Here is a 12,614-nt window from a genome sequence, read left to right as displayed (position 1 = left end):
AAAAATACTTGCATTCCTGGGATTAACCCCACTTGATCATGGTGTATGATCCTTTTAATGTGCTGTTGGATCCTGTGTGCTAGTATTTTGTTGAGGATTTTTGCATCTATGTTCATCAGTGATTTTGGTCTGTAGTTTTCTTTTTTTGTGAAATATTTGTCTGGTTTTGGTGTCTGGGTGATGATGGTTTTGGTGTCTGGGTGATGATCGCCCCGTAGAATGAGTTTGGGAGTGTTCCTCCCTCTGCTATATTTTGGAAGAGTTTGAGAAGGATAGATGTTAGCTCTTCTGTAAATCTTAGATAGAATTCGCCTGTGAAGCCAACTCGTCCTGGGCTTTGGTTTGTTGGAAGATATTTAATCACAGTTTCAATTTCAGTGCCTGTGATTGGTTTGTTTATATTTTGTATTTCTTCCTGGTTCAGTCTCGGAAGGTTGTGATTTTCTAAGAATTTGTCCACTTCTTCCAGGTTGTCCATTTTATTGGCATATAGTTGCTTGTAGTAATCCCTAGTGATTCTTTGTATTTCAGCGGGGTCAGTTGTTACTTCTCCTTTTTCATTTCTAATTCTGTTGATTTGAGTCTTCTTTGTTTTCTCTTGATGATTCTGGCTATTGGTTTATCAATTTTGTTTATCTTCTGAAAGTACCAGCTTTTAGGTTTATTGATCTTTGTTATTGTTTCCTTCATTTCTTTTTCATTTATTTCTACTCTGATCTTTATGATTTCTTTCCTTCTGCTACCTTTGGGGATTTTTTGTTCCTATTTCTCTAATTGCTTTAGGTATAAGGTTAGGTTGTTTATTTGAGATGTTTCTTGTTTCTTGAAGTAGGGTTGTATTGCTATAAACTGCCCTCTTAGAACTGCCTTTGCTGCCTCCCATATTTGGGTCCTCGTGTTTTCATTTTCATTTGATTCTAGGTATTTTTTTATTTCTTCAGTGATTTCTGGGTTATTTAGTAGCGTATTGTTCAGCCTCCATGTGTTTGTATTTTTTTAAGTGTTTTTCTGTAATTGATATCTAGTCTCATAGCATTGTCATCACAAAAGATACTTGATACGATTTCAATTATCTTAAATTTACCAAGGCTTCATATGTGACCCAAGATATGATCTATCCTCCAGAATGTTCCATGAGCATTTGAGAAGAAGGTGTATTCTGTTTTTTGTTTTGTTTTGTTTTGTTTTGTTTTGTATTGCGGTGCGCAGCCTTGTCACTGTTGTGGCCTCTCCCGCTGTGGAGCACAGGCTCCGGACGTGCAGGCTCAGCAGCCATGGCTCACGGGCCTAGCCGCTCTGCGGCATGTGGGATCTTCCCAGACCGGGGCACGAACCTGTGTCCCCTGCATCAGCAGGCGGACTCTCAACCACTGCACCACCCGGGAAGCCCTATTTTGTTGTTTTTTCATGCAATGTTCTATAAATATAATTTAAGTCCATCTTGTCTAATGTATCATTTAAAGCTTGTGTTTCCTTATTTTTCATTTTAGTTGATCTGTCCATTGGTAGAAAGTGGGATGTCAAAGTCCTGTATTATTTGGGTTACTGTTGATTTCCCCTTTTATGCCCATTAGCATTTGCCTTATTTATTGAGGTGCTCCTATATTGGGTGCATAAATATTTACAACTGTTATATCTTCATGGACTGGTCCCTTGATCATTCTGTAGTGTCCTTCTTTGGCTCCTGTAATAGTCTTTATTTTAAAGTCTATTTTGTGTGATATGAGAATTGCTACTCCAGCTTTCTTTTGATTTCCATTTGTGTGGAATATCTTTTTCCATCCTCTCACTTTCAGCCTGTATGTGTCCCTAGGTCTGCAGTGGGTCTCTTGTAGCCAGCATATATATGGGTCTTGTTTTTGTATCCATTCAGCCAGACTGTCTTTTGGTTGGAGCATTTAATCCATTTACATTTAAGGTAATTATCGATATGTATGTTCCTATTCCCATTTTCTTAATTGTTTTGGGTTTGTTTTTGTAGGTGTTTGCCTTCTCTTGTGTTTCCTGCCTAGAGCAGTTCTTTTAGCATTTGTTGTAAAGCTGGTTTGGTAGTGCTGAATTCTCCTGGCTTTTGCTTGTCTGTAAAGTTTTTAATTTCTCCGTCGAATCTGAATGAGATCCTTGCTGGGTAGAGTAATCTTGGTTGTAGGTTTCTCCCTTTCATCACTTTAAATATGTCCTGCCACGCCCTTCTGGCTTGCAGAGTTTCTGATGACAGATCAGCTGTTAACCTTATGGGGATTCCCTTGTATGTTATTTGTTGCTTTTGCCTTGTTGCTTTTAATATGTTGTCTTTGTATTTAAATTTTGATAGTTTGATTAATATGTGTCTTGGCATGTTTCTGCTTGCATTTATCCTGTATGGGACTCTCTGTGCTTCCTGGACTTGATTGACTATTTCTTTTCCCATATTAGGTAAGTTTTCAACTATAATCTCTTCAAATATTTTTCAGTCCCTTTCTTTTTCTCTTCTTCTTCTGAGACCCCTGTAATCGAACATTGGTGCATTTAATGTTGTCCCAGAGGTCTCTGAGACTGTCCTCAATTCTTTTCATTCTTTTTTCTTTATTCTGCTCTGTGGTAGTTGTTTCCACTAGTTTATCTTCCAAGTCACTTACCTGTTTGTCAGTTGTTCTGCTATTGATTCCTTCTAGAGAATTTTTAATTTCATTTATTGTGTTGTTCATCATTGTTCGTTTGCTCTTTAGTTCTTCTAGTACCTTGTTAAACGTTTCTTGTATTTTTTCCATTCTATTTCCAAGATTTTTAGATCATCTTTACTATCATTACTCTGAATTCTTTTTCAGGTAGACTGCCTATTTCCTCTTCATTTGTTAGGTCTGATGGGTTTTTACCTTGCTCCTTCATTTGCTGCATATTTCTCTGTCTTTCCATTTTGCTTAACTTACTGTGTTTGTGGTCTCCTTTTTGTAGGCTGCAGGTTTGTAGTTCCTGTTTTTTTTGGTGTCTGCCCCCAGTGGGTAAGGTTGTTTCAGTGGCTTGTGTAGGCTTCCTGGTGGAGGAGACTGGTGCCTGTCTTCTGATGGGTGGGGCTGGATGTAGTCTTTCTGCTGGGCAGGGCTGCATGCAGTGGTGTGTTTTGGGGTGTCTTTGAACTTAGTATGATTTTAGGCAGCCTCTCTGCTAATGCGTGGTGTTGTGTTCATTTCTTCCTAGTTGTTTCGGCATGCAGTGTCCAGCACTGGAGCTTGCTGGCCGTTTGGTGGAGCTGGGTCTTAGCATTGAGATGGAGATCTGTGGGAGAGCTCTCACCGATTAATATTACATGGAGCCTAGAGGTCTCTGGTAGCCCAGTGTCCTGAACTCGGCTCTCCCACCTCAGAGGCTCAGACCTGACACCAGGCCGGAGCACCAAGACCCTGTCAGCCACACAGCTCAGTAGAAAAGGGAGAAAAAAAGAAAGAAAAAAAATTAATAAAATAAAATTATTAAAATAAAAGAATTGTTAAAATTTAAGAAATATTTAAAGTAATAAGAAAAAAGAAGAGATCAACCAAACTAATAAATCTATGAATGATAACAAGCACTAAAACCTATACTAAGATAAACATAAAAATCAGAAACAAGTCAATTGCAGACAGCAAATCCCAAGTCTGCAGTTCTCCCAAAGTCCACCGCCTCAGATTTGGGTTGATTCCTTGTCTATTCAGGTATTCCACAGATGCAGGGTACCTCAAGTTGATTATGGGAGTTTAATCTGCTGCTCCTGAGTCTGCAAGGAGAAAATTCTCTTTCTCTTCTTTCTTTGTACAGCTCCTGTGGTTCAGCTTTGGTTTTGGCCTCACGTCTTCGTGTAGGTTGCCCTCAGGCTTCTGTTCCCACCCAAACAGGATGGGGTTAAAGCATCGGCTGATTAGGGGCCTCTGGCTCACTCAGGCCGGAGGGAGGGAGGGGTAAGGTAGTTATAATTGGAATGCCAGATGAGCCTGCTGCAGCAGAGGCCAGAGTGAGTTTGCAACAGCCTGAGGCGTGCCTTGTGTTCTGCTGTGGGGTTTGTCCCTGGATCACAGGACCCTGGCAGTGGTGGGCTGCACAGGCTCGCAGGGCAGTGCGGCAGCGTGTGGGTAGTGACCTGTGCTTGCACACAGGATTCTTGGTGGCTGCAGCAGCAGTGTTAGCATTTCATGCTCATCTCTTGTGTCTGAGCTGGTAGCCGGAGCTCATGCCCATCTCTGGAGCTAGTTTAAGCGGTGCTCTGCTTTCTGTGGGCAGACAGGGAAGGAATCCCCTCTCCTTGCGCTCCCCAAAACAATGGTCTCTTGCCTCTTAGGCAGGTCCAGAGTTTTTCCTGGACTCCCTCCCGGCTAGCTGTGGCGCACTAGCTCCCTTCAGGCTGTGTTCATGCAGCCAACCCCAGTCCTCTCCCTGAGCCCGAGCCTCAGGTCCCAGCCCCCGCCTGCCCTGGCTGGTGAGCAGACAAGCCTCTTGGGCTGGTGAGTGCTGGTCGGCACGGATCCTCTGTGCGGGAATCTCTCCGCTTTGCCCTCTGCACCCCTGTTGCTGCACTCTCCTCTGTGGCTCTGAAGCTTCCCCCCCCGCCCACTCCCCATCTCCACCAGTGAAGGGGCTTCCTAGTGTGTGGAAGCTTTTCCTCCTTCACAGCTCCCTCCCAGAGGTGCAGGTCCCATCCCTCTTCTTTTGTCTGTTTTTTCTTTTGCCCTACCCAGGTACGTGGGGATTTTCTTGCCTTTTTGGAGATCTGAGGTCTTCTGCCAGCGTTCAGAGGTGTTCTGTAGGAGCTGTTCCACATGTAGATGTATTTCTGATGTATTTTTGGGGAGGAAGGTGATCTCCGCATCTTACTGCCATCTTGAAGGTCCCACCCCGAAAGTAATGGTTTTGATTGATTATTTAAATTTCCTTTTTTTTGTAGTTAAGCTGTTTTTTTCTTTTTCCCCCTTATTTAAGATGTAATATTTACATTTTTTAATATTTATCGAGTTATAGGTACTTAAAGGTATCTCAGTATAGGAATTAGTGAAATCTGTTGCATTTATCCATTTGGTTAAATTCAAAACATGCTAGATAATACTGTTGAAATTGTTTTTGTCTCTCTGAAGTTGATTATGAGATATATTGAAAGATTAAATCAGTCTCACATGCATGCTAGCAATAACCATCATCCTCACTTCTTGAGAAAGACATATCATATAAATCTAGATAGCTAGGATTACAGAGACCGTATAATTTCACTCTTTGGGTGGACATGTGTAGCCAGTCTTTTTCTTTTTTAGTTTATGAGGAGGTCCAGCAGGCTGGTTTCTTCTTAATAACCACCTGGCCTTATGTAAAGCTATAGTCTTTTATCCAAAACCCTTGGGGCCTGGTGTGTTGTTATTTGAATTTAAAAAAATATATTTTAGAAAGTAATACAGTATATATGCTAGCTGATATTTTATATATGATGTAACATTCTTAACAGGGTCTGAAGAGTCACTCTATAATTAAACATATTAATATTTCTGCAGTGAGATGTATGAATATTCACATTAACTGGGACAAGCGGATGGAAGAGCCTTGTATCAGTTTGGGTCAGTTATGAAAAAACTTTGGATTCCAGAATTTTTTGAATTTTGAATTTCAGATAATCAGTGGTGAACCTATAATAAAGTGTGTTATGTATTATAATATTAATAGGTATAATGCTTTTTACAAATAATTTAAAATATAACAAAATTATATGTCTTTATTTAGTGTTTATCAGTTTTTCCACTATTTCACCTTTTATTTCATTCTCTAAAATATTTTCTTTGTACAGCTGTTGTATTCTCGAGGATTGCTAATTGATCTTCTAATCAAATCTAATGTTAGTCGATATGCAGAGTTCAAAAATATTACCAGGATTCTTGCATTTCGAGAAGGAAGAGTGGAACAGGTACTGTGCTGAGCAAGTATTGTAACTGGGTATGATTTTGAGTTACTGTGTTTTATTTGGGAAGGATAAGCAAATACGACTGTTATTTTCCTGGTAAAGCAGCAAAATCCAATCCTGCATGGTGATTAACAACTGTAAATAGTAAGAGATTGCCAATTAAAATGTCTAATGTTAATTTTCTCATGATTTATTCTGCAGCTTGATGTTGGTGTTGAGAAAGTGTTAATTTCAGACAGCGTTGCTAGATTTGAGCTGTCATTTGTTCCCAGTTAGGGGTGACATGCTGGTGGCCTTCTAATGGCCTAAAGAGCAACTTGGCAGGATTAAGTAAGAGAGCTCACAAGTTAATTAGCTCTGAAGTCAACAGCGATGCCATAAGAACTGATGGAAAGTAACATGAAACAGCCTGATTAGGAAGGAAATAATAATCTTGTTATACTTAAAGGGAAAGAAAACGTCATTTGGAATACTTGTATCACTAGGAAGCAGTTTCTTAACTTTTAAAATAATGTTTTTCAGGTTCCTTGCTCCAGAGCAGATGTCTTTAATAGCAAACAACTTACTATGGTAGAAAAGCGAATGCTAATGAAGTTTCTCACATTTTGTATGGAGTATGAGGAACATCCTGATGAATATAAAGGTATTGTTTTTCATTAAATTTGTTTTCTTACATTATTTGAGAGTTCTTATTATTTTAATATGCTTGCTCTGATTTAATGAGCCGCTCGCTATGCTTTTAAAATATTTTTACTTTGCACTGTCCAATAGGTTAGCCTCTAGCAAAATGTAGCTATTTAAATTTAAATTAATTAAAATAAAATAAAATTTAAAATTTGTTCCTCAGTCTCACTAGCCACACTTCAAGTGCTCAGTGGCCACACGTGGCTAGTGGCTACTATGGCTACAGTGCAGCTGTAGAACATTTTCATCATGACAGCAATTCTGTGCTGGGTGTTCATTTTTATTCTTGTTAATTAAACACTGCAGTCAACTGGTTCTTCATAGATGATACTCCCTTTTCATTATCCATTAATTTTTTAATCATTTTTTAAAATTGAAGTATAGTTAATTTACAATGTTATGTTAGTTTCAAGAGTACAGCAAAGTGATTCAGTTATATTTATATTGTATATATATATATTCTTTTTCATATTCTTTTCTGTTATAGTTTATTGCAAGATATTGAATATATTTCCCTGTGCTATACAGTAGGTCCTTGTTGTTTATCTATTTTACATATAGCAGTGCATATATGTTACTCTCCCACACCCCATCCATTAATTTTTTTATCAGTCATTAAAAAATCAGTATGTTTTTTCATTTTTCCAGGATCACTTTTGCTTGGAATGTTGAATTATTTATTTTGATTGATTAAAAACAAGCTAGATAGTATGGGGGTGGGAAACCCCTGGATTAGGCGAAGATATGGATGGTTTCTAGTCTTGGCTTTGACCCATCTCACTGTGTGATCTGGGACCAGTTACTTCAGAGTTCGTTGAAAGTTGAATACACCACTTTAATATCAGAGCTTTACACTTAAAGTGCATTGAGCTGGAAGAGTTATCCAAAATAGGAATATACTGACAATTCACTTATAAAGTTACAATGAGAAATACAGCAGTTTTTTTTATATTAGATGGAATATTAAAAGTCTAGCGCTTGTTCTTAAAGCTTCAAGTCCATTAGATACTGCCAGATTATTCTCCACAGTAGTATAAACTTATATTCTCTTAGGAAATTTTTATAATTTTTGTTTATATTATTTCTATGAAGTTTTTGTCTACCAATAACAGTCCAATTACATTTTTTCTGTTCTTGGCTTAAAGGAATAGTATTTAGGGGATCCTTATGTTTTGAGGTGTGATTATAAGGCAGTAAGACTGATTCCACTAGCCATACAGAAATTATTTTCATTACCTTTTAGTCATAGTTCATTGTTTGCAGTTTTAGGAAGAAATAGCAATTCAAAAAAAACAAGTATTACTCTATAGTTTTCACCAAAAAAATTGCCATTTGTCATATTTAATATTTCAAAGTATAATTATTGGCATTATTCTGCAGTTTTAATAATAAAGTAAGATTATTGCCAACTGTGGAAACCTGTTGTGATGATTTAATTATTTAATACTTTTAATATTATTTAATACTTTTCTAATTTTTTAAATCCATAAAATACTAAACAAAGAATCATCATTTAAAGCTAAATATTGTATCGTCAGTCCAATTAGGATAGTGAGATTGTTTCTAGTTTTTTTTTGTCCCCCCACAATCAATAGTCTCTGTTTAAAATGTAATAATATTACCACCTGTGTCCTTTGCCAAGTGTTTTAAACAGATCTGATCTCATTTTTGTGCAATGGTTTTAAGTGGAAATTTGGGTTTGATTTTAATTGATAAATTTTCATCTTTCTTTTCATAGCCTATGAGGAAATTACATTTTCTGAATATTTAAAAACTCAGAAATTGACCCCCAACCTCCAATATTTTGTCCTACATTCAATTGCAATGACATCAGAGACAGCCAGCAGTACTATAGATGGTCTCAGAGCTACCAAAAACTTTCTTCACTGTCTTGGGCGGTATGGCAACACTCCATTTTTGTTTCCTTTATATGGCCAAGGAGAACTCCCTCAGTGTTTCTGCAGGTAAGACAGGCATTGGTTTTCTTATCTCTTTTAAACTGATACTTGAATAACAGATGAAAAATAGAAAGACAAAAATGAGATTTAGTCAAGATTTAGTATATGCAAACATATACTTTGTTGTTCTACTCTTTTATAATCTATTTGCCTGCCTACCTACTTACCTAAATGCTATAATCAGTCTGGCCTGTTTTTGAACTTCATAAAATAGAGTCATACTGTAAATTCCATTTTCCACTCAGTATTATGTTTCAAAGCATCATCCTTGTTGTGTGTGGTTATAGTTAAACTTATTTTCATTGCTACATAGTATTCCATTTTGAATATACCACAAGTTATTATTCCATTTTTCTGTTGATGGACACAGGGTTTTTCCAGTTTTTTGTTGTTATTAACATCCTGTGTATGTTTCAGAGTATACAAGTTCAAGATTTTCTCTAGTATACATATCTAGGAGTGGAATTACTGAGTCATGGGATATATGAAGGTTCATACAAGATAGTGTCCAGTTGTTTCTCCAGAGAGTTGTACCAGTTTACCTCCCCCAGCAGTATAGTATATAAGAATTCTCATAGCTCTACATCTTTGCCAACATTTGGTGTTATCAGACTTTTTAATTTTTGTCAGTCTAATTCACCTAAAGTATCATCACATTGTATTTTTATTTTACATTTCCTGGATTACTAATGAGGTTGAGCGTCTTCTCATATGATTATTGGCTATTCATGTTTTCTCTTTTGGGAAATGCTTGTTCATGTCTTTTACCCATTTGTCTCTTGGGTTGTTGTCTTTTTCTTATTGATTTGTAGGTGTTTTTATATATTCTGAATACTGATCTTTTCTCAGTTAAATGTGTTGCATGTATCTTGCCTTATGGTATTTATGATGCGTGGAGGTCATTAAGATTAATGTAGTCAAATATAGCAATCTTTTCTTTTATACTTAGAACTTTTGGGGGTAGCAGAGCATGGTAGTTAAGAACCTGGACTATGGAAACAGACTGCATAGATTTAAATCCTGGCTCCTCTATTTATTAGCCATGTAACCTTGGACAAGTTTCTCAATCTCTTTATTATGTTTTGAAAGAATCAACTTTTGGGTTTTTTGATTCTCTGTATCCTAGTTCATTAATTTCTGGTCTTTATTATCCTTTATTTTGCTTTCTTTGGGCTTTGTTCAACTCATCCCTCCCCTCCCCTGCCCTTGCAAATTCTTAGGCTGAAACCTAATGAGTTAAATAGTCACCTTTTTAATTTTCTAATATAAGCAATAATATGGTAAAGTTCTAACTATTGTTTTGAATCTTACACAGTTATTATATATTATTTTCATTTTAATCCTAATTATCTTAATTTCCATTGTGATTTCTTCATTGACCCATGAGTTATGTATTTTTAAATAGCTAATCTGGTTGATTCTTCTGCTCTTACCATCTCATTTAATTCTACTGTGTATAGAAAATATGTTTTTATGGTACTAATTCTTTGAACTTTATGACTTAGTATGTCATCAATTTTTATAATCTTTCCACATGTGCTCAAGAAGAATGTGTTTATCTAGTTGTTGGTTACAGGGCTCTCTAATTATTGCTCTTGAAGTCTGATAAGTCAAACTTCGAGTTGTCATTTTCAAACTTTATTTTTATTGAAGTGTTTTTTCTTTGATCTGTCAATGATAAGAGTGATGTGTTTTGAAATCTCCCATTATGATTTTTGATTTGTCAGTTTCTCCCTATAATTCTATCAATTTTTACCTTATATTTATTTTGAGGCAATTTATTAAGATTATATAAATTTATAATTGTTTAATCTTCCTGATGAATTTAATGTTTTGTATAGTCTGCTGACTTTCTCCATCCCTAATAATACATTTTTTTCTTAAAGTCTAGTTTATCTAATATCAAAGAGCTACTCCAACTTTTTAATATTTGCCTGTTATATCTTTCTCCATCCCTTTATTTTTCAACTATATTTAGAGCTCTAAATAGCATATTATTACATATTTTTAATTCCATCTGACAATTTCTATCTTTTACCAAGTAGTGTAAGTGCAGTTAACAGGAGTCTGTTCCTTCCTTCAGAAGTATATAATTTTAAAAGTTCCTCTAGTTTATGCTCTGGGCAGTTAATGCTTTCTAGTTTGTGTGCATATGAAAATAACTTTTTTTTTTTGCCTTTTTTCTTGAGTGAATATTTGTTAGGTAAACATTTCTATGTTGGCAGTTCTTTTCTCTCAGTACGTTAAAATTTTATTCCACTGTCATTTGGGTTCCATTTTTCTGGCTTTTTTTTTTTTTTTTTTTTTTTTTGTGCGGTACACGGGCCTCTCACTGTTGTGGCCTCTCCCGTTGCGGAGCACAGGCTCCGGACGCGCAGGCTCAGCGGCCATGGTTCACCCGCCCAGCCACTCCGCGGCATGTGGGATCCTCCCAGACCGGGGCACGAACCCGTGTCCCCTGCAGTGGCAGGCGGACTCTCAACCACTGCACCACCAGGGAAGCCCTGGGTTCCATTTTTGTTGTTGAGATGTTTGATGTCAGCCTAATTGTCATTTCTTTATAAGTGATATCTCTTTTTTCTCAGGCTGTTTTTAAGATATTTTGTCTACAGTGTTCTGCATTTTCACTACAGTGAATTTAGGTATTGGTTCCTTTGTATTTATCTAGCTTGATATAGGTCAAACCATATGAAATTAACAATATTAAAACATTTTGACCTACAATTCCATATGATTCAAACAACTACATTGCAAGTTCCTCTATCTTTGAATTGTCATTTATTATTTTAGAAAATTATCAGTCAGTATCTTGCAAATGTTGTTTTCATCCATTGTCTCTTATTTTCACCTTTTTGGAACCACAAATAGGTATGTTTTAGAACTTAGCATTCTCTCTTCCATGTTTTTTAATCTCTCTTTCATATTTTCTATTTCCTTGTCCTTCCTGCTACATTCTGGGTACCTAATAAAGGTCTGTTTTCCAGTTTATTCTCTTCACCTGTAACTAATCTGCAGTTTAACCCTTTTCTTTTACTCCAATATTTCTATCGTTCATTTTTAGAAGTTCTGCTTTTTCCCCCAAAATCTTCCTGTCATTGTTTGATAGACTCTTTTGCTTGGTCACTTCTTTCATATACAGATATTTTATATTCTGCCATGTGTTGTTTCTGTTGATTTACGTTAATGATTTATTTTCTTGTGCCATGCTTATTTTTGACTGAGAGTTTGTATCTGATTGATTTTAATCTGTGGAAATCTGGGGGCCCAAATTAAGAATGCTTTCCTTCAAGAATTATTTGTGTTTTCCTTCAGCCGGAAGGCACTAAGACTTGGGACCATTCTAACTCCCTTCAGGGGGTCTTTGCTTAATAAAGAAACCCCAGATACAGCTCCCACACTGATACGGGCAACACGACTTGTTTGTTTGTTTTTTTTTTAATTGCAGTGTTTGTTGCTCAAAGCTTTGAGTTCAGCTCAGGGTTTGTACTGTGCATATGTGTGTTTGGGGTTGTGGATTTCCTATGGACATTTCTCTTATTTCCTTCACTCTCAGCAGTGCAATAAAAATTATGTTTAATGTAAGAAATAATCTTTTGTTAGTAATAGGAGGTCCCTTCACAGTATCTAGTCCAATATGTGATTTTATGAATGGTGGTAAGAATGTTATAAATTTGAAAGTAACTTAATTCTGAAAGATAGGTCTGTGTAATTCCAGACAAGTTCTTTCTCCTCCACCTATTGTCAAAGTAGGGATGAATGGGCAGTGTCATGTCCCCCAGGACCAGAGGTCCTCCTATCAATTGAAACTAATAGGGGAGTTGTATGGGTTTCTTAATCATTCTTTTCCTCTTCCTGTGGCTTTGCCCGATTCAGAGGGAGCTACACTACTTTCTCTCATGTTCCCACTTGCCACTTACTCCTACAGAACTTTAGGGTAAGGAATAGGGACAAAATCAACAGGTCACTGGGGAGTGAGCAGAAGATCACTGGCTTCCTTACCAGCACTTTATGAAAATGGATTATTTAACCTCATTCTTATTTTTTCACAAAATCCATTTATTTCCTTTCCTAATTCATAT

General features: G+C 36.7%; 1 protein-coding gene across 4 annotated transcripts in view; it reads left to right on the top strand.

Annotated features, from left to right (window-relative positions):
* The window catches only part of CHM (CHM Rab escort protein), a gene marked incomplete at its 5' end in the record, with an annotated part of 198,489 nt that overhangs the window by 83,611 nt on the left and 102,264 nt on the right, over positions 1 to 12,614 (top strand). For all 4 annotated transcript variants that reach the window (XM_079909752.1, XM_079909751.1, XM_079909754.1 and 1 more), the window contains 3 exons: positions 5,780 to 5,896; positions 6,416 to 6,536; positions 8,316 to 8,541. In XM_079909752.1, coding sequence (XP_079765878.1) covers positions 5,780 to 5,896; positions 6,416 to 6,536; positions 8,316 to 8,541 — 464 coding nt within the window. The remainder of the gene's footprint in view (positions 1 to 5,779; positions 5,897 to 6,415; positions 6,537 to 8,315; positions 8,542 to 12,614) is intronic.

This window comes from Stenella coeruleoalba (assembly GCF_951394435.1).
Source record: "Stenella coeruleoalba genome assembly, chromosome: X".
Lineage (NCBI taxonomy): Eukaryota > Metazoa > Chordata > Mammalia > Artiodactyla > Delphinidae > Stenella > Stenella coeruleoalba.
Note: the sequence above shows the minus strand (reverse complement) of the source record. Positions and strands in the feature narration are given on the sequence as shown.